Raw genomic sequence first — 19,588 nt, forward strand, 5'->3', positions numbered from 1 at the left:
AACCACACAAACACCGCCTTCTCTTTCTTTCTCTTTATCTCTTTTTTTCTCTCTCTCTCTCTCTTCATTCCCATCTCTCTCTCTCTTCTTCTTCTTCTTCTTCCTCCTTCGTCGGCTCTTGTTTGGGCGAGAGGGCTTTTCTGCCAAAATTTTTGCTAACAACGAACGTTTCTTCATTTTTGAACACCTGAATTTGTGCAATTCTTGTTCGATTTTTTGTGAAAACGTGGAGATGGCGGAGAATCTTACGGATCCCGGCTTGAATCAGTGTTTTCAAACCGCGTTGGCTCGGATGAACTCCGACGAGTCCACCATTACCATCGACACTTGCAAAGATGTCCGGCGTCGTTTTAATAACGCAGTACAGGTAGGTTTCATTCATTTTCTTTGTTATCTTCTTGATTATTATTTTTTTCTTCAAATTTTGCTTCTGACTGTGTGTTTGGTGTTGTTATATCTGAGGATGTGATTTTAGTTTTTGTCAGTTTTTTTTTTTTTTGTGTGAAGTATTTGAGGTTCGGAACTCGGAATGAGATAATTTGTATGCTTTGATTGGAATCCGTACACTCCCTTGATTTATTACTCAACATAGGTTATCCTTATGGTTATTTTGGCTTTTCAATCATGCTATTATGTTTTTGGTTCGACCTATCTGATATTTTAACCATTATTCAAGTAATGTTAACATAATTTGCAGTTAAGAATTTGGGAAACCATAGATCTCATATTTGAAAGATAATATCTAAAATCTGGAATTGAGTTACGTTATTGCTATTTTTTTTCTTTTCAAAAGTTACAGTTTTGGTTCATTACCTGCTGTAGCTTTCTCGTTTGCATTACTTTACGATGTTACGAACTCTTGGTTCCTTTGCATAATTTAAGGATAATTAACACATTTGGGATATTCCAACTGCAATTTGAGTCTGTTTTTGTTTCTTGTTGGGTTTGTAAATGTGTAGACTGTACACCATGCATGAACTAGCAATGTTGTATGATCAGCTTCTGAAATCGAAACAACCCTTTTTCACGGTTCAATTGATGAAATATGAGTTTAGCGATAATTGAACATGTTGTGTAAATATGGGAATTTATCAGTGGAAATATGCAATGATTCTTTGTTTCTTATGATCTGCCCAATCTTATACTTTGGTTTACATTTTGTATGCTTTGAGGTTGGAGTTCGAAGAGCCACTTTGAAATTTTAATTTTGGTAAAGATTGCTTTTGATTGACGCTGCATAGTTACGTTTTATGGTTTAGTTTACTGGACTTGAAGAATGTGTAACTTAGTTTTCTGTAAGCACTAAGGATTTGATGCTAACTGTTGATAATGTGAAAATGGTATTTCAATTTTGAGATGATTCTTTCTTTCACCTGTTTCAAAAATTAACCGAAAGTACTCATTGATATTGAATTCGTTTATCAACAAAGACGATGGGGTGTGACGAAATGTAAGATCAGACTCTTGAAAATGGACAAAACTAACTATCTGATATAGGGAATCTTGGACCTTGTAGCATAACCTATAATGTGATTCTCTTCCTTCATGTGCATGCTGTTATGTATAAAGTTGACATTCTATCCGAACAAAGAAGGAGAATAATGAAGCTATGGTGTTTAAGGTGCTATATGGACATAATAAAAAGTTGTTGGTAAATTGATATTATATTTTGTAAATAGAAGTATGTTTTTGGGATACTAGATCTTGCTTTTAGGAAGCTTTGTAAATAGAAAGATAATATGATGAATAAATATTACTTGTTAAAGCTGTGAAAGTTATTCAACTTCTCAGTTCTTTGTTTTTATTAAGAAATCCTCACAGAAAATGCAATGATGAACTCATACCTTAGCCCTCTTTCTAAAATATATTTATCTTGGTCTTAACAGGGCAAACCCAAAGAGTGGACAGATGAGAAGCACAGTATGTATCTTAACTCATTAGAAGCATCTTTTGTAGATGAGTTATACAATTCAAATTGTTTGGGTGGCGGGGGCGTGAAAAAGAACTCTTGCAAGCGAAATTCTTCCGACCAGGTTTGGCAGCCAAATTTGCTTCACAGTCCTGATTTGTGAAAGGGAGAAATATGATCTTGCTTCCATTTCCCTGCTGCTTACCTTGTAATAAATTATAAAATTGCAGTTTGTGGTGCTTGGGGATGGATGTTGGAAGAAGATCAACTACGAGAAGAAAGGATCTTTGTTGAGTCGCACAACTGAGTCCCACTTAGTGGCGGATAATCAATGGGTTCGTCATGTTAGTAATTCAAACAAACGTCGCCCTCTAGCATGTCCTGATTCTCAAGGACGTATTGCAGTTTGTAGCAATGAAATCCACTTAAGAGGGAAGCTGGTATGCGTATGTGGATCAACCAATGGTTTAAAGCATAATCCTGTATGTCACAAATGCCATCAAGATATGTTTGACAGCACTGCAGGTAGCTCTCTGACTTCATTTATCTTGAAGACCTCTATCTTGTTCTAGTTTTTTACTTCCAAGTAGCTAATAAAGAGAAAACTTCTATTCCTGTTCTGTATATTTGTTCACTCTCTGTGAGCCTTCTTTTGCATGAATTTTTAAGTCTTGGTTATTCTATTTATAGTATTTCATGATCTTTGCATTAAGACTATATGTGAGGTCAACCTCCCTATCCACGTGTACAATTTTCATCTTCCTCTTTCCTTGGTTTGTGGCTTGGTTAATTTACACAGTGGCCTTTTAAAGAACTTTAAGTACTTGGTTATACTGTTTGGGCCCAAATTCTGTTGTCATTTCTGTACATACATTCACATGATATGTATGTGTATGTATATTATATATATACATATTTCATATATAGTTGTAGGAAGTCATTTCAATATTCCATGCTAAACTATTTTCTAGACATATGGTAGAAATGTTACCTTCATTTCCTATTACACATTATCTTCCATGCTGTAAATTTTAATTTCATTGGTACTACTAACCATTAATAATAAGCCTTTGGCATTATATACAGTTTGTTTTCTTTTGGTTGTCCATTAGTTCATACAATGCATTGATTGCTAGCGTATGGTGAAAGTTCCACGTCATTTAACTCACAATGCTAATTGGGTTATGGTAATGCATTATATGTGATAAAGTCAATTCCTCTTTTAAAGTGTTCTCTTCTCCTAAGTGTGGTGCCATTGGTTAATTAGTTAAAATTAGAAGGTCATTTACTGTTCGTTGCTTCCTTGGGCACAGTTTAATATGATTGCTGTGTCAGTGTGTTGGCAGGACTTTACATCAGAAGCGAAAGAGTGGGAATTTAAATTAAGATATCTGCACCACAGTTTAATTGTTTAAATGTAGTTACTGGACTACTTTTTTTGATAATTCCCTAGGTATTTTTTCACGTCATAATATGCGTCTTTTTTTTTAGTCATCATCGCTAATGAAATAGTTGTCATGACTTGTTTCATGTTCAGAAACTAAATGTAATGGTCCATAAGAAACTGAGGTGTTTGACATTTGTAGTTGTTGATTCTTTAGTTTTTCCAGTTCTTGGGCTTATGGTTCCAGTTATTTAATTTGTAATAATGTATTTTCTTTTTTTTTTTAATTCTTCAGAGGTTTCTGATCAGAATTTTATGGAGGATAACTCTGGAGAGAAACTCAGCTGTGAATCTGTAGTGAAAAGGTTGAAGACTGCTGCAAGCGATGATTCCAAAAGTGATCAAGTAAATAATATTTGCAGCACTGAAACACATAATTTTGGTGGAATAAATTTTTCCAATCTTTATAATTGGAGTGGAGAACTCACTTGTTTTTAACATTTTCAGATTGTGCCATCAAACAAGTTCCACGCAGCAGATGCTTCAATTGCCAATAACAAACAAGGACGCCGTGAATTGCTTTCTAAGCACCCTGAAAACTACGTCTGCCCAAAATCTAACAGTCACTATTATTTGAAAGGAAGCTGATAGTGATTTGTGATCTTGGTTTTGAAGCTTGGGATGTTACGATTGACAATGACACAGCTCAAAAGAAAGTTAAGGTTAGCCTCTTAGCTTCCCTACCTTTCTCGAGAAACAAATCAACAACCCTATATAGCTACCCTACAATTGAAATCGTCTGCTGGATGAATGTTGTTGCCTTTTAAGGTTATAAGTGTTCCACACAAGTTCAAGGCCAAAGAATTTGTATATACTGGAGTCATGTCCTTATACGGTTATACATAGTATGTATGGTTGCATAATATATATATATAATATAGTATATGAGTAGATGAATATACAACTCTGAATGTTAGTAATTCGATATAAGTTTTCCTTCCTTCAATTTTGTAGCAATGTAATTCTGATAGAAGCAACATGTAATAGAATTAGAAGATGAGAAATCAATTCATTGGTTGTATGGCTAAGTTAGTTTGTTTCAATGATGTTGTCATTGTATATGCTTTTTATTCTTCGATGCCCTTAAATTCCTCCTTCAGGGAATGCAATGAATGTCCTATTGGATTAGTTTTGGCTAATTACTGAGATGATTTTTCTTTTTCTGTGGCAAAAGCTATCTATCTGCTTAACATTTTCACATCGCATTAGTTTTATTTAATGAAACTTTTATACTTATAAATGTGTTTTGTTGTTTTTTTTCACCTATAAAAACAGATTATTGATCTAGTGTAATATCTATCTCCCACTCTTTCTTTCCTACGTTCAAGCAGTGTGGCCTCCTTCTGTCTATTTCTTTGTGGATTGGAATACAAATGAATGAAAAGTAAAATAATGAATCTATCATTATATTGCGAGTATTAGTTGATGATACAGTTTTAAAAATGCAATTTTCAATTCTGTGAATAAGATCTTATTTGGGTATACAAAATCTTTAATAATAAGGTAAAGTGTAAAGATAGTAAGATAGTGTAACATATCCACGAATGTTGTTTAATTAAAGGTGACATAATAGCCACAATAACATGGAACTATAAACCAATCATTATTGACGTGACAACATGACACAACAAGGTGAGGGTGGAGTGAAGTTTAGGTGAATCCCCATGTTTAGAAACTTGAGAATTTTATTTTTGTTCTTTTACAATCCAGCTAACTCTATAAAATATTAGTTTTGATTTGTTACGCCGCTTATTATAGTTTATTTAAAAAATTAAGAAATGTTTTAATAAATAGTGTTGATGTTTCAGTAAAAGTTAACGTGGTACTTATGAGAAGAAGAAAATTTTAATTTTTCTTATTGTATAAGAGTAGAAATATAAGGTCATTTTTTAAGTGTGGATAAATTGTAAATTGAATATTGATACTCTCGAAATGATCCAAGCGACTCGAACTGCTGGAAACCTGTAACTGAATTTTTTTAACTAATTCAATAAAATTCTTCTTATTCTTATTTACTTTTGTGAAATATCTGTTATGTAACAAAGTGGTATCAGAGTTATGCACTCGTAAGTGGGACTGACGTTGCGAAAATGATGATTTTTGGATTATGGCCCCACCGTGGATGTCGGCTCCAGGGGGTGTGAAATGTTAGGATCCTACATTAGCTAAGTTAGTAGTATAAAACTACTTCGACACTCTCCTTTCTTAGGCTATCTTTTGGGAGTGAGTTCTAGCTAAGTGGTTGTGCCATAATTGCATTTTTATCTTATATTTTTTCTTTCTTGATAGTGATATAATACATTTTGTAACAAAATTTGAAGATTTTGGGCATTTAATTCATCTGACCAAATCATCTCTATTAGGCATGAATTCTTATATCATATACCAACAGTTGATTTAGCATGATTGATATGGTATTTTGCTTATTTTCTTTTTAAAATTAGCATTATTAAAGTAAAGAGTTCAATAGAAAACAAAACAAAAAGATTAATTTTTTTATACATATAATATAATTTATTTATTTCAAGTAAAAAAACATATATATAATTTATTTATTAAATATGATAGTGATACTTTCAAAATTTTTACGTTAAATTTTTAAGACACAAATTAAAAAAAATCGAGAAATATACTAGCGTTAAAATACCCATGGACATCGATGGAAATATATCACATTGTTGAGGCTGAAAAATAAATAATATAAACTTTCTAGATTGGCAAGATGATTAATAATTTTAAGTAAATAATTTAGAGAGAGACACAAAGAATTTATAGTAGCTCACCCCTATATCGCGATAGTAACGAGGCTACATCTACTTTGAGTTTTTATTTTTCACGAAATAGTAACCACAGTAATAGACTAAGTATTAGAAACTCTAAACTCTAGAGAGAGAAGCTATGATCTTGTGGGTAGTTTTCGAAATGTAAAAAATGAGCTAAGAGAGCTTTCTTTTTATAGGTCAAAGAGGCCGACGAAAATAGAAAAAAAAATCAAATAAAATGTTTTCTACCATTGATGATGATTTAACAGTGATAATTAGCTTCTGGTAGTGATGGCCAATTTTTGGTGCCCGACAGGTCCCACTACGAGTTATCTAGAGCTTATTTTCGTAACCCCCTTGAGGTGAATTTTGATGACGATAGCTTCATAATCACGTCTGGGGTAGGAGAGATGACTTGCTAAAGCGTTTAAATAACTTTAAAACGCAAGTTGAATAACATCAATCAGATAAAAATTGAGTGAGTTATCACTGCTTTACTAAAGGCAGTTTAGGTCCCAACGCCAGGTTGATATCTAATGCCTAGGTTGACATCCCAGCCCCCAGCTTGACATCAAAATGTCAACCTAGATGTTGTATAAGTATAAAAACATCCAATGGGTGTCCTTTGAGATGCCTAAGTGATAGTTTGACACCACTTAATCCATTTATAGGTTTTGGCAAAGTTGGTCACTAGTTCTTGGAGATGTTGTTTTGCGAAAACGGAAGACTCGAAATTTCTGATTTCCGAGTGAGTCAATTTGCCAAAAAATTGAAGTTGTGAATTTGTTTGTTCTGACTTCATGAATTATTGCACTTGTGAAAAACTAGTTGGATAGTAGAACAACATCAGATTATGATAAGCAGAATCCAACGAACTAGGCCATTTGTTGACTTGGGCGTTGGAACTTTTAAACTGAGCTTTCGTGATTCTATTTTTGATACTTTTAAGGCTTCTGAACTTAAGAATGGGGTCTCCTCTCCCGTTTTTGACCATGTCGGATTCAATAGTTGCATCAGATTTGTCATTTGAGCAATTGAAGGCAGCGTCCCAACTTAATTGTCAACCTGAGCGCTGGGCCCTATTTTTAGGGACTCGGGTACTGACATTGTTTTTTTGGTGTAGAATGATACACTGTTATTTTTTAAAAAATAAATAATTTTGGTTATTTAAAAAGTTTTATCTTATATATTGCATAAGAAAATACAAGAAAGTTTGTTTGATATATGTTCATTATTATGATCAATAGACTACTAAATTAAACAAGTTTATTATTATGATCAATAGACTACTAAATTAAACAAGTTTATGTTTGGATTGTAATTTGAATGTTTTACAAATAATTTTTTCTAATGATAGAAAAAATATTCAAATAATATTTAGATTATGTGCATCACTATAATAAATAAATAGACTAATAATATTCACAAAATGAAATAAATAAAATGTGCACCATCATCATTATTTAATTTATTTTATGTATATACTTTTCTTAAAATGTAATAGATAGATGAAAATTAAAAATAAAAAAAAAATATTTCATATAAAAATAATTATTTTATAAAAAACAAAAATAATAATAATAACATTCCACATTTAAAAAAAAAATAATAATAACAAAATAGAAATGTATTTATATTTTCTTTGCTTAAAAGAAAAGGATCACCTGTTATAAATCCTTTTCTTATTCTTTCGATCTTTTTTAACAATCTCAAAAATCACGTAGCCAGGGCCAACCTAAGTATATAATAATTTGGATCACTACATAAGACTCTTATATTAAAAGGTTTCCTTTTTATTATCTCTTTATATATAATATAGTAAATATTTTTTAGAATGTATAATATACATAATAAATATTCATAACAATAAATATGCACTTAGCACTTAAAAAAAAAATTATGATCCCAATACATATAATTCTAAATTTTTTGTCTATTTTAAAATTTATAAAGTATTTTTTGTTTTTGAAAATTAAATTTATGAAGTATTGATTGATGTATATATATATTTTAATAAAAGACTAAATTTTAATTTTTTTGACAAAGACTCTCAAATTGTTTGGGCTGACCCTCTGCATAGCTATAGGGGCCTTAACACTCAGCATACCTTAACTGGGCTATTAGTATCCATCCCTTCGAGGTTTACATATAGGATGACACTGCCACAATAAATTTTAGCCTCCAAAGGCCAAGCAAATGATAATAGAAAAAAAAGCTTCAATTAATACTTGATCCAAGCTAAAGCCTTTATACTAGGTATTATGTGGTGCAGTGAAATAGATTATTTTTATTGACATCTTTTCTTGCTTGGGTCAAGAAGTCTAGCTATTGTAAGCGGTACTATTTGTGCGACGAAAACTCTTATAATAAATACCGATGATCCAATTAAAAAAAACTAAAATATAAGATTCTTACAACTCACACCTAGTTTTCGAGATTGTCAAAATAACCGAAAGGGTGGAGAAGGAATCTGGATCATAGGGGTGAGCAAAAAATCCAAGAAACCGACCAAATCGAATAAACCGACCGTCCGAACACCGAAAAAACCGACACCGAAAAAACCGAAAACCGAAAAAACCGCCTTCGGTTAAAACCGCCTTAACATGGTCGGTTTTAGTGTCAATCGCAAACCGACCGATTAAACCGAAAACCGACCGAACATATATATTATATATAATATATATTATTTTTGTACATATTTAATATACAATTTTATTAATCTAAGTTTACTTATATCTTTTTTATTTAAAGTCTCAATTATTTATTATTTTATTTCATTATAATTTGATGCATTTACGTATTATATACACACATTCATAAAATAATACTAGTTTTTTAATATAACTCATTACCATATTAGTAGCATAAATAATTTGAACAAATTTAAAAAAATTTATTTTACATTATTTATTTAACTAAGAAAGTTTTATTTTTAAATTATATGATATTTGATACAATACTTTAATTTTTTAGTTTTCAAATAATAATAAAAAATTTAAAAACTTATTTTTTTTAAAAAAAAAATGAAGTTCGGTTTGGTCGGTTTAAACCGACTAAACCGTGGATTAAAACGGTCGGTTTTTTTATATTTTTATAATGGTCGGTCGGTTTTCGGATTAGAACCATAAAAATCGAAAACCGAATTTTGGATTTTCTTTTGTGTAAAAAACCGACCAAACCGATCGTTGCTCACCCTTACTGGATCAAACCCCATTTTAGTTATATATATAAAAAAAAAAAAAGCCAAAGTCTTTCTAGAAGAAGGCTTGTGTGTGTTGTGTTGTGCCAAGCACATCGTTGCCTTTTGTTTCCAATTACATAAATTGAATATTCATATTTTCCTTTTACTATGTCTCCACCTCCTTCCTCCTTCCTCATACACAACTCTCCACTTCTCTAATCATCCATCCATGGCTCTTCTCTTATACAATCTCAACCTCTTCTAGCCTACCTTCTTCTGCGTTTCTATTTCTTTCTTAAACCTTTTAAAGTTTTTTCTTTTGGAGAAGACAAAAGAGGCTTTTTTTATTGATGGGTATTTTCGCTAGCCAAAGAGGGTCAAGAACAGGGACGACCCAAGATGCTTTACCTGTCTCTAATGGTGTTCCTGTGATTAACAGGAAGAAATGGTCCAATTTCCTCCCTCTTTTTGTTGCCCTTGTTGTTATATCAGAGATCGCTTTCTTGGGTCGTCTCGACATGGCTAAGAACGTTGCTAGGGTGGATTCATGGGCCGACTTGTTCTCTCGGGCTCCACCTGTTCATCAACTGAGGGTTGAGATCGAGAGCTCTGGTCTCGATTTGATACATGCCGATCGGAATTTGGAGTTGGATGGTTGTGAGGCCTGGCTTGAAAGAGAAGACGCCGTTGACTATTCAAGGGATTTTTCAAAGCAACCCGTTTTGGTTTCCGGTGGCGAACAGGTAATTACTGATATATGGTTTTATTAGTGTAATTGAAATTACATATTCTTGCTTGTATGATCAAAAATTTGTATGACTTCATTTTGTGTAAGCTTTGGATGTTAATGGGTTTTATGATATTGAGTTTTTGAATATACTACTGTTTCATGATCAGATGGACTTTGCTCATAAAATTTCCAACGATGTATTGTTTTGGAAGAATTGATAGTATTAAATTATTTGCATTTTATATTTTAATTCTCTTTGCGTATGAACTTAGTATCCTTAAAACTTTTCCCCTTATGTTGGAGTTTTAAAGTCTCAGAAATCCAAAGATTTGTTTTTTTTTGGAGCTTTAGTTAAAGTTGAACTATCTATTTTAGGAGACTGAGTACTTTAAAGCAATGTGATTTGTCATTGTCACACACACAAACACATACATACATACATACATACATACATAAATGTTTCTCTTAAGTGAATAAAAATTTCTCTTCAGGATTGGAACTCATGCAATGTAGGATGTCATTTTGGATTTGATTCTAGTATGAAACCTGATGCTGCTTTTGGTACACCTCAAGAAGTTGGAACAGCTAGTGTTCTTCGATCTATGGAATCGGCTCAATACTATTCAGAGAACGATCTTGAACAGGCACGACGGTGGGTAAGCACAATCTAATGTAGCTTTTTTGTAGTTTAGAGAATCTTGTTTAGTTGATTTGTAACCCCAATACTCTTTTTTTGTAGCAACACTTTGATTAGTTCATTCGTTATTATGTCTTGCTTTATTGTATCAACTGAGGTGCTGCTTTGAGTTTCTAATATAGAATCACCGTAGTAGATTGTAAAATTTGGTTCATATGAAATTAGTGAATCTAATTTTTTAAATTTAATGTGCTTTAGGAAGGGTTATAATATCGTTATGACAACTAGTCTCTCATCTGATGTTCCTGTTGGATACTTTTCCTGGGCTGAGTATGATATCATGGCACCAGTGAAACCAAAGACCGAGAAGGCCCTTGCAGCTGCATTTATTTCCAATTGTGGTGCTCGCAACTTCCGGTTGCAAGCTCTTGAAACCCTTGAAAAGTTAGATATTTCGATAGATTCTTATGGGGGCTGCCATAGAAACCATGATGGAAGAGGTACAGTTTTATTTTCAGTGCTGTATTTAGTTAATGTCTTTTTTAATTGTTATATAATGAAACTGGACATGGTGAAGTTTTGTTTGGGTACTATTTATATGTGTTCTGGGTATGTTATATCTGAAATCACAATATCAGTGCCGTTTGAATTTGTGATTTTGAGTCTGTATGGATTTCTGCTTATATTATTGTTGGATTGTATGATTTCCTAGCTTTGCAACGTGTCTGGCTTTATGAGTTGATGGTATATATTTTGGTTCCTTAAAGAGGATATACTCATGGAGAATTCTGCGTGTTGAATAATTTTTTTATTCTTGACCTTCTTGCAGTGGACAAAGTAGAAACTCTGAAACGCTACAAATTTAGTTTTGCTTTTGAGAATTCCAATGAGGAGGATTACGTTACGGAGAAATTTTTTCAGTCTCTTGTCGCTGGTATGAAAACATTTTTGCTCCCCATTCTCTCTGTTGGTTTTGTCTTTTGAAAGTATAATTGGAAAACATATAAATTGAAGCTGTTGGAGCTTTTAGCATTTATGAAACTATTATCATACTCCGACTTGATAATGATGATATTGACATCTTTCCCTTTTTAATGCTCTAATTTTACAGGGTCTGTGCCAGTTGTAATTGGTGCTCCTAATATTCAAGATTTTGCTCCTGCTCCTGGTTCAATATTGCATATTAAGGAGCTCAGTGATGTTGAGTCTGTTGCAAAGACAATGAAATTCCTTTCACAAAACCCGGAAGCATATAATCAGACTCTCAGGTAAACAATATAATGACCATTTAGTATGATAGGGGCTTTTATTTTTTCAGAACATAATTCGCGACTTTCAGTTTTTTGTTCTTAGTCTAATTAACAATATTGTTTCAATTGGTTAGGTGGAAATATGAAGGTCCATCTGATTCTTTCAAGGCCCTTGTTGATATGGCGGCAGTTCATTCATCATGCCGACTTTGCATTCACCTGGCAACAAAGATTCGAGATGAAGAAGAAAAGGGCCCAAGGTTCAAGAGACGACCTTGCAAGTGCACCAGAGGACCAGAAACTGTGTATCACTTGTATGTACGAGAAAGAGGAAGGTTTGAGATGGAATCTGTTTTCTTAAGGTAACCTTTCATATGTTTTCCTTTGTATGCACTTATGGTTGAAGGTTCAAAACTGCAGTAATTTTAAAATGAGGAGTATCTCAGCTAAATTGAGTGATTTCATCACTTCTATTTAAATTAATATTTTGTGGTTGCTTATGTGCTCTCCCCGAAGCTGGGAAATGAAAACTCGTGCATCTGTGTGGTTATTTCTTTGTTAAAGATAATGTTAGAGCACAAAATTAGTAAAATTTTTCAAATCACACCATTATATGTTGAAATTTCAGATATTATGGATTCTTATAAAAACTCTTTTTGTGCAGGGCTGGGAATCTGACTTTGGAAGCATTGGAATCTGCAGTGCTCACAAAGTTTAACTCTCTAAAGCATGTTCCGGTATGGAAACAGGAAAGACCCGAAATCTTAAGAGGAGGAAACGAACTTAAAGTATACAGAATACATCCTGTTGGCATGACACAGAGGCAAGCTCTGTATACCTTCAGGTTTAAAGGAGATGCCGATTTCAAAAATTACGTGGAAAACAAACCTTGCGCCAAGTTTGAAGTAATCTTTGTTTAGGATTAACAAGTCTCTGCATTTTTTTTTCATAAAAGTTCAGCATTTTTCAGCACTTGTTACTAAACTTGGAGCAGAGTAGTAAGTGATTTTTTCTTGTTTTGACCCTCTTTGTAAACCATATTTGTTACCTCTGATCAGATTGGTAGAATTTTAGTGAACTACAAACAAGTGGCATATTATTTAAGAGGATAAACCAATTGATGTACCTTTATTGTGAATCCTTCACTTGAAGAAAATACTTAACCTCAGGTTCCACTCTTCTCTCACTTTTTATTTTCCTTTTGGTTGGAGTATATTAGCATCATTGTTTTTGAAGATTTCTCTACTACCATTTTAGATTGCTTAGTTAGTTCATTCTAGCCATGTGGTTATGAAAGAAATTTTCTTCTGTGTTTACCATCTCCTCTTAAGAAAGAAAAGATGAAGAAAAGACTTGTTGCTAAGAGTCCATCAACTTAGCATGTTGTGATTTCTTTGTTGTAATTAGATTTGTAGTATTCTATTCTAGATTTGTAATAAGAAAATTTTATTAAAAAAAAGTGGTAGTAAAAGTACTTTATCTTAAGATTTTGTTGTGGTCGTACTTTTTTTAGATGTTAAGTGTTAATTAAATTACTAAATGGCAGTTTAAAAATGCGTGATGATATACTTTTTTAGCTTATTTAATACATGGTTTAATATTATATAGTCACGTATTTTTGAGTTGACACTGATAACTAAAAAATAGTACGATTGCAATAAAATCGTAAAGTAAAGTATTTTTACTCATTTTTAAGTAAAGTTATGTGTAATAATTATAATTATAAATATTAAAGTTATTTTGCTGTAAAAATCTAAATTATTAACAATATTTTTTTTTGAATGGGATGGACACTTAATGGCCTACCCCAAAGTTGACATCATTGATTTTTAGGCAACATTATGAGAAGACAAATATATATCTTTAACTCTTATGGCATGTTTACTAATAAGTAATGGGAATCAATAGTAAGGTAATCATTCCCTTATATTTGTTTACTTGCATTATTAAAATTAGGAAAGGGAGAAGTTGATTAAATAAGGGAGAAAAGAAAGGGAGAACTTCTCCCACCAATTTTATAAGAAATGCCATTAAAGGTAATGGATTTTTATTATTTTTATTTTATTTTTTAATATTAAATATATAATGACAATTTTATCCTTTAAAATATGTCTTGCAAAATAACTACCATATAATATAGTTTAACTCAAAAGGACAATTTAGTCAATTTAAGCATTCCGATTACGTTTCCTAATAAAGTAAACAAGATAAATCACAACTATTCCATTTCTAAAAAAATTTAGTAAACAACATATTACAAATATTGATTCCGATTATTTTTCATTTATTCCGTTACATTTCTCCATTAATTTATTCCGATTCTGATTACTGTATAGTAAATGTGCCATTAAGTGTTAAGGAGGAAGTAGAAATATTTGATATTATTAGTTGTTTGGTTTTTGTATATTTGTTTTAATTTATATTATATAAAAGATGAGGTGAGATTCAGTGAATGATGAGAGAGTAGGAAAAGTAAAACAAAACAGCACATAGATTATGAAAATAGGATTAAAAACTAGAATAGCAATTATTCAAAATTAAAAAAAAAAAAAAAAAAAGAAAGAAAAAAGCAAAAAAAGTCAAGGGAAGGAGTGTGGCTGGCTGCGGCGGGTCGAGACTGAGAAGTGGGGCCTTGTTATTATTATTATTATTTTAATTTTCATTACTTAATTTTATGATTTTTCTTTTTTAATAATAATAATAATAATAATAATAATAATAATAATAATAATTTTTGTATAGGTTTAGAGTTGGGGCTTGTGGCTCTTGGTTGGATGAGAAGGAAACTTCATCGAATATACCCTTACCACTCATCTGTGCCATCAACTTGTTCTTTAATTTTCTATATATATTACAAACAAAATGGAAAAGTGATAATAATTCTTTAAATAATAATAAATATCTTATGATTTAGAATTATACATAGATATTCTCATGAATAAATAAAGGTCAAACATTAATGGATGAAAATGTATTTATATAATTTTATTAACACTTACAAAGAGAAGAAGATAACTTAAAATTAGAAACAACTTGAACTTGGGGCAGAAAATAGTTTACCATTCAATTCATGTGGCACATCATGTGGGTCAGCCCCACCACCACCGTTGGTCCATGTATGTAAGGACAAAACCACAATAAAAAAAATGAAATAAGGACTCAAAACTAATTAACAAATATAAAAAGGACATACAAGAAAAGAAAGAAAAAGTATAGGGTGTATTTAAAAATAATTGTGTAATTACTAAGTGAGATAATTATTAAAGTAGTAATTATAATGCCCAGTAATTACTCTATATTTTAAAATAAAGCAATTCTATTAGGTGTTTAATAATACTTTCTAAAAATTATTATATTAAATTATATGAGACTCGATATGCTACTTAAGTGGTACTAAACAGTAAATACTATTAGCACCTTTTAGTATTTTTCTTTAAAATAATACAAAATGTATTTAAATATAAGATGATAATTAGATATAAATTCATAATATTTTGTTTAGTTAATTATTAATTATACAAGAAAATAATATTTTAAATTTTTTTAGTAATTACAAGTATAATAACACTCAATTCAAGACCATGAGAATTAGATAGTACAATTAAAACCTTTCAATTATCTTAAATTATAAAATTACAGTGTAATTATGGTTGTAATTACATAGTCAGTACTAAATTATCTAATTACTTCTAATTACACAATATCTTTCCAAACACACAAGGTTTGAGATCGATTCAAAGTCAGTTGGTTAAAATGGAAAAGACATAATAAACTGAAACACAACACATACATATATACACACACACGATCCGCCGTCAAGATGAAATACCACGTTCGCTCAAGATTGAAACTTTGATATGAAAGGGGTGACCTTTAGAACCACCCAAGAGACCCTTTGTGACCCTCTTCACCGCTTCTAAATCTCTCTCCTTTAGCCTACAAAAATGACAACCCTTCTTACCCTTTTCTCTTGCCAATCCATAAACAACCACCACCTTTCCTTTTCTTTACTTTCTCTTCTCAAATTTTCAATCTTTTTTTCACCATGTCATCACTTTCTGTTCGTTGTTTATCTCTTCCTTTGTCTTCTTCTTCTTCTAACCACAAAACAAGGCTTCAAGCCACCACTCCGGCTGCAGCACCACCAGCGGCCCCGGTGGAAGTAGATGCCTCGAGGTTGGAGCCAAGAGTGGAGGAGAAAGATGGGTTTTGGGTTTTGAAGGAGAAATTCAGACAAGGTATTAATCCTCAGGAGAAAGTGAAGATTGAGAAAGAGCCCATGAAGCTTTTCATGGAGAATGGAATTGAGGACCTTGCTAAGATGTCAATGGAAGAGATTGATAAGGTTAAGAGTACCAAGGATGATATTGATGTCAGGCTAAAGTGGCTTGGTCTCTTTCACAGGAGAAAGCATCAGTGTAAGTGTCAACACTTAGATTTCTATTTTTGGTTTTGTTGACTCAATTCAAATCCTTAGGCTGATTTAGCTTTTTGACATCTTGTTGAGTTGTTTGTTTATAAAGTTAGCTTTCTTTTTTGAATGATGTTTTGATCAGATGGTAGATTTATGATGAGGTTAAAGCTACCAAATGGGGTCACAACAAGTGCTCAGACAAGGTACTTAGCTAGTGTGATTAGAAAATATGGAAAGGACGGTTGTGCAGATGTGACAACAAGGCAAAATTGGCAGATTCGTGGAGTAGTTTTGCCTGATGTACCAGATATTCTTAAGGGTCTAGCTGAAGTTGGCTTGACAAGCCTGCAGAGTGGTATGGATAATGTGAGAAACCCAGTTGGTAATCCTCTTGCTGGAGTTGACCCAGATGAGATTGTTGATACAAGGCCTTACACAAACTTGTTATCCCAATACATCACTGCCAACTTTCGTGGCAACCCAACTGTCACTAACTTGTAAGTACTTTAGCTCCTTCTGCACCAAGGAAATATTTAATTAATCTCTTGTCCCTTCTCATGTAACATTTTTCAGGTTTAGTGAACAATTTATCAGATTTGTCTAGTAGACTTTTACTCACTTGTTGTCAATGTTGGTTTCTGTGGTGATTTACTGCTTTCATTCGGTTGACTAAGGCTGACATTGTAAATGTTCACATTTAGTTTCTACATTATGAATCTCCAATTGCTGTGTACTTTTTAGATAAAGAAGTTAAAATCTATTCTCTTTGTTGACTTATCTAAGTCACTTGAGCTTTTAAATGTGTATATTGATTGAGTTTCTTTATTTGCACCTGTTAATGTTAGTTTTATGGTTATATGCAGGCCAAGGAAGTGGAATGTTTGTGTTGTGGGCACTCATGATCTTTTTGAGCACCCTCATATCAATGATCTTGCTTACATGCCTGCCACAAAAGATGGACGATTTGGATTCAATTTGCTTGTGGGAGGCTTCTTCAGTCCCAAACGATGCGAAGAGGCGATTCCTCTTGATGCCTGGGTGTCTGCAGATGATGTTATTCCTGTGTGCAAAGCAGTACTCGAGGCCTATAGAGATCTTGGCACCAGAGGCAACAGACAAAAGACTAGAATGATGTGGTTGATCGATGAACTTGTGAGTGGTCTAATGCTGATTAGACTTTAATAGAATCCAAACCTTTTCGATGTCATGATTTTGCATCATGTCAGGAATCAAGTAAAAGAGTTTTGAAATTAATTATTATTACTATCCGTTTCGTTAATGAACTTCAACAACAACTTTCTTCAAGTCATAATTGAAAGTGGTCTCATATTTCTTAAAATGTTTTATCAATTAAGCCAGGAAAGTTTATGTGGTTTGTTTATGTAAATGCAGGGAGTAGAAGGATTCAGGTCAGAGGTAGAGAAGAGAATGCCTGGACAGACACTAGAGAGAGCCTCTTCTGAAGATCTTGTTGATAAGCAATGGGAGAGGAGAGATTATCTAGGTGTTCATCCACAGAAACAAGAAGGCCTAAGCTATGTTGGTCTTCACATTCCTGTTGGCCGAGTCCAAGCAGATGACATGGATGAGCTAGCTCGTCTAGCCGATGAGTATGGTTCAGGAGAACTCCGCCTCACTGTAGAGCAGAACATCATAATTCCCAACATCGAGAATGCAAAGATTGATTCCTTGCTTAAAGAGCCTCTTCTAAACGACAGATTTTCACCCGAGCCACCAATTCTCATGAAGGGGTTAGTGGCCTGCACTGGCAACCAGTTCTGCGGCCAAGCCATCATTGAAACAAAGGCCAGAGCCTTAAAGGTGACAGAGGAAGTGCAAAGGCAAGTGTCAGTGACTCGGCCAGTGAGGATGCATTGGACCGGTTGCCCCAACACTTGTGGACAAGTTCAGGTGGCTGATATCGGTTTTATGGGGTGCATGGCAAGGGATGAGAATGGGAAAATTTGTGAAGGAGCTGATGTTTTCTTGGGAGGAAGAATAGGGAGTGACTCACATTTGGGAGAACTCCACAAGAAAGCTGTCCCTTGTAAGGACTTGGTGCCTGTTGTTGTTGACCTTTTGATCAACCATTTCGGGGCCGTTCCTAGGGAGAGGGAAGAAGGAGAGGAGTGATTTAAACTTAACTAGTAATATCTATCTGGTGTGGGGTCTTCTATTCTACCAAAGTTTCAGCAATTTTCATGGGACAAGCAAACATTAAAGTCCTCAAAGAATAGAGATGATGATGAAGAAGAGCACAGGGTATTATTTATTATTAGCTTATGCTAATGTTTAACAACTTCACTCACTTGTTTTGTTGTATTGACCCTGTTTGAAACTTCTTATGCATGTAAAGTAGGATATTGAAACCAAGTTTTCTTTTTTTGCTTGGAATAAAATTGTAATTTTTAAAGTAATTGAGAATAATAAAACTGTTATTTATTTTCAATATTCATTATTCTAAAATTTTCCATTTATGTCTTTGGGTTAGTAACTCTTTCTTTTTCAGGTTTCAAATGTATTATGTTAGTTGTAATAATAATTTGCTTGGATGGATAGTTATAATTTTTCCAATATTCTTCTACATTTTCTTTAGTTACCATAAATATAATCAATAATGGTCTTCTACTGGTTGCCTTGGGTTTAAAATTTTAGTCATGTAAATTCATACATATAGTAGCTCATATTTCAGCCATGCCTTATGTTGTTATGTGGAAAGAGTTATTTAATGAAAACACTAACTACTCATTTAAATTAGGGTTGGACAAATTCAATCCAACTTTTTTTAATGGTAATTGGATTTGAAAAATTATTGTCCCATCCAATCTAATTAAATTGGATTTCTTAATTGTTTATTTAATTACACAGTTAATTTTTAATATTAACTTAAAAATATAAAAAAAATACCTAAAAACTATATATAAACCTTAATTTAAGTTTAATACTATAAAAATATATCATCCTTACAAGTTTAATACAACAAAAAGTTTGAAATAACTAAAATAACAACACCAACTAATAAAATAAAACAAAATATCATGAAAATAAATACATAAAATAATCAAGTTTTGTAAATTCAAAAAGAAAATAATTAAATAAAACTTATAAAAATTTAATCAAACCATTTTTTTTATTATATATCAATAAATATATTTTTTTAATATGTATTAGATATAACTGGATTTTATCGATTTTTAATTGAAGTTTGAGATTGACATCGAATAAGTAATAGGTTTATTTACACCACATACTGACATTTTT

The 19,588-nt window shown here is 32.4% G+C and overlaps 3 protein-coding genes across 3 annotated transcripts; all 3 read left to right on the top strand.

Annotated features, from left to right (window-relative positions):
* On the top strand, positions 1-4,546 carry LOC115702321 (cold-regulated protein 27). Its single transcript, XM_030629771.2, has 5 exons — positions 1-367; positions 1,887-2,033; positions 2,140-2,434; positions 3,589-3,698; positions 3,801-4,546. The coding sequence occupies exons 1-5, from the start codon at positions 233-235 to the stop codon at positions 3,939-3,941; spliced, it is 828 nt and encodes a 275-aa protein (XP_030485631.2). The 5' UTR covers positions 1-232; the 3' UTR covers positions 3,942-4,546.
* Positions 4,547-9,313: 4,767 nt separating this feature from the next.
* LOC115702932 (glycoprotein 3-alpha-L-fucosyltransferase A) lies at positions 9,314-13,148 on the top strand. The gene is made up of 7 exons (XM_030630404.2): positions 9,314-10,039; positions 10,518-10,678; positions 10,922-11,163; positions 11,493-11,597; positions 11,775-11,931; positions 12,048-12,275; positions 12,578-13,148. The coding sequence occupies exons 1-7, from the start codon at positions 9,647-9,649 to the stop codon at positions 12,831-12,833; spliced, it is 1,542 nt and encodes a 513-aa protein (XP_030486264.2). The 5' UTR covers positions 9,314-9,646; the 3' UTR covers positions 12,834-13,148.
* A 2,367-nt stretch (positions 13,149-15,515) lies between these two features.
* LOC115702926 (ferredoxin--nitrite reductase, chloroplastic) lies at positions 15,516-18,778 on the top strand. The gene is made up of 4 exons (XM_030630398.2): positions 15,516-16,331; positions 16,470-16,824; positions 17,191-17,479; positions 17,720-18,778. Exons 1-4 carry the CDS (start codon positions 15,959-15,961, stop codon positions 18,458-18,460), a joined length of 1,758 nt encoding a protein of 585 aa, XP_030486258.2. The 5' UTR covers positions 15,516-15,958; the 3' UTR covers positions 18,461-18,778.
* Positions 18,779-19,588: the final 810 nt, after the last annotated feature.

This window comes from Cannabis sativa, chromosome X (genome assembly GCF_029168945.1).
Source record: "Cannabis sativa cultivar Pink pepper isolate KNU-18-1 chromosome X, ASM2916894v1, whole genome shotgun sequence".
Lineage (NCBI taxonomy): Eukaryota > Viridiplantae > Streptophyta > Magnoliopsida > Rosales > Cannabaceae > Cannabis > Cannabis sativa.

What these genes read in the sequence shown, in the direction of transcription:
- LOC115702321 (XM_030629771.2), top strand. Translation starts at nt 233, where the DNA reads ATGGCGGAGAATCTTACGGATCCCGGCTTGAATCAGTGTTTTCAAACC. An exon ending in GTTTTAATAACGCAGTACAG is followed by an intron (nt 368 to 1,886) that starts GTAGGTTTCATT and finishes TGGTCTTAACAG; the next exon opens with GGCAAACCCAAAGAGTGGAC. An exon ending in TATGTTTGACAGCACTGCAG is followed by an intron (nt 2,435 to 3,588) that starts GTAGCTCTCTGA and finishes TTAATTCTTCAG; the next exon opens with AGGTTTCTGATCAGAATTTT.
- LOC115702926 (XM_030630398.2), top strand. Translation starts at nt 15,959, where the DNA reads ATGTCATCACTTTCTGTTCGTTGTTTATCTCTTCCTTTGTCTTCTTCT. An exon ending in AACCCAACTGTCACTAACTT is followed by an intron (nt 16,825 to 17,190) that starts GTAAGTACTTTA and finishes GGTTATATGCAG; the next exon opens with GCCAAGGAAGTGGAATGTTT. An exon ending in TGTGGTTGATCGATGAACTT is followed by an intron (nt 17,480 to 17,719) that starts GTGAGTGGTCTA and finishes ATGTAAATGCAG; the next exon opens with GGAGTAGAAGGATTCAGGTC.
- LOC115702932 (XM_030630404.2), top strand. Translation starts at nt 9,647, where the DNA reads ATGGGTATTTTCGCTAGCCAAAGAGGGTCAAGAACAGGGACGACCCAA. An exon ending in TGGTTTCCGGTGGCGAACAG is followed by an intron (nt 10,040 to 10,517) that starts GTAATTACTGAT and finishes ATTTCTCTTCAG; the next exon opens with GATTGGAACTCATGCAATGT. An exon ending in TAGAAACCATGATGGAAGAG is followed by an intron (nt 11,164 to 11,492) that starts GTACAGTTTTAT and finishes ACCTTCTTGCAG; the next exon opens with TGGACAAAGTAGAAACTCTG.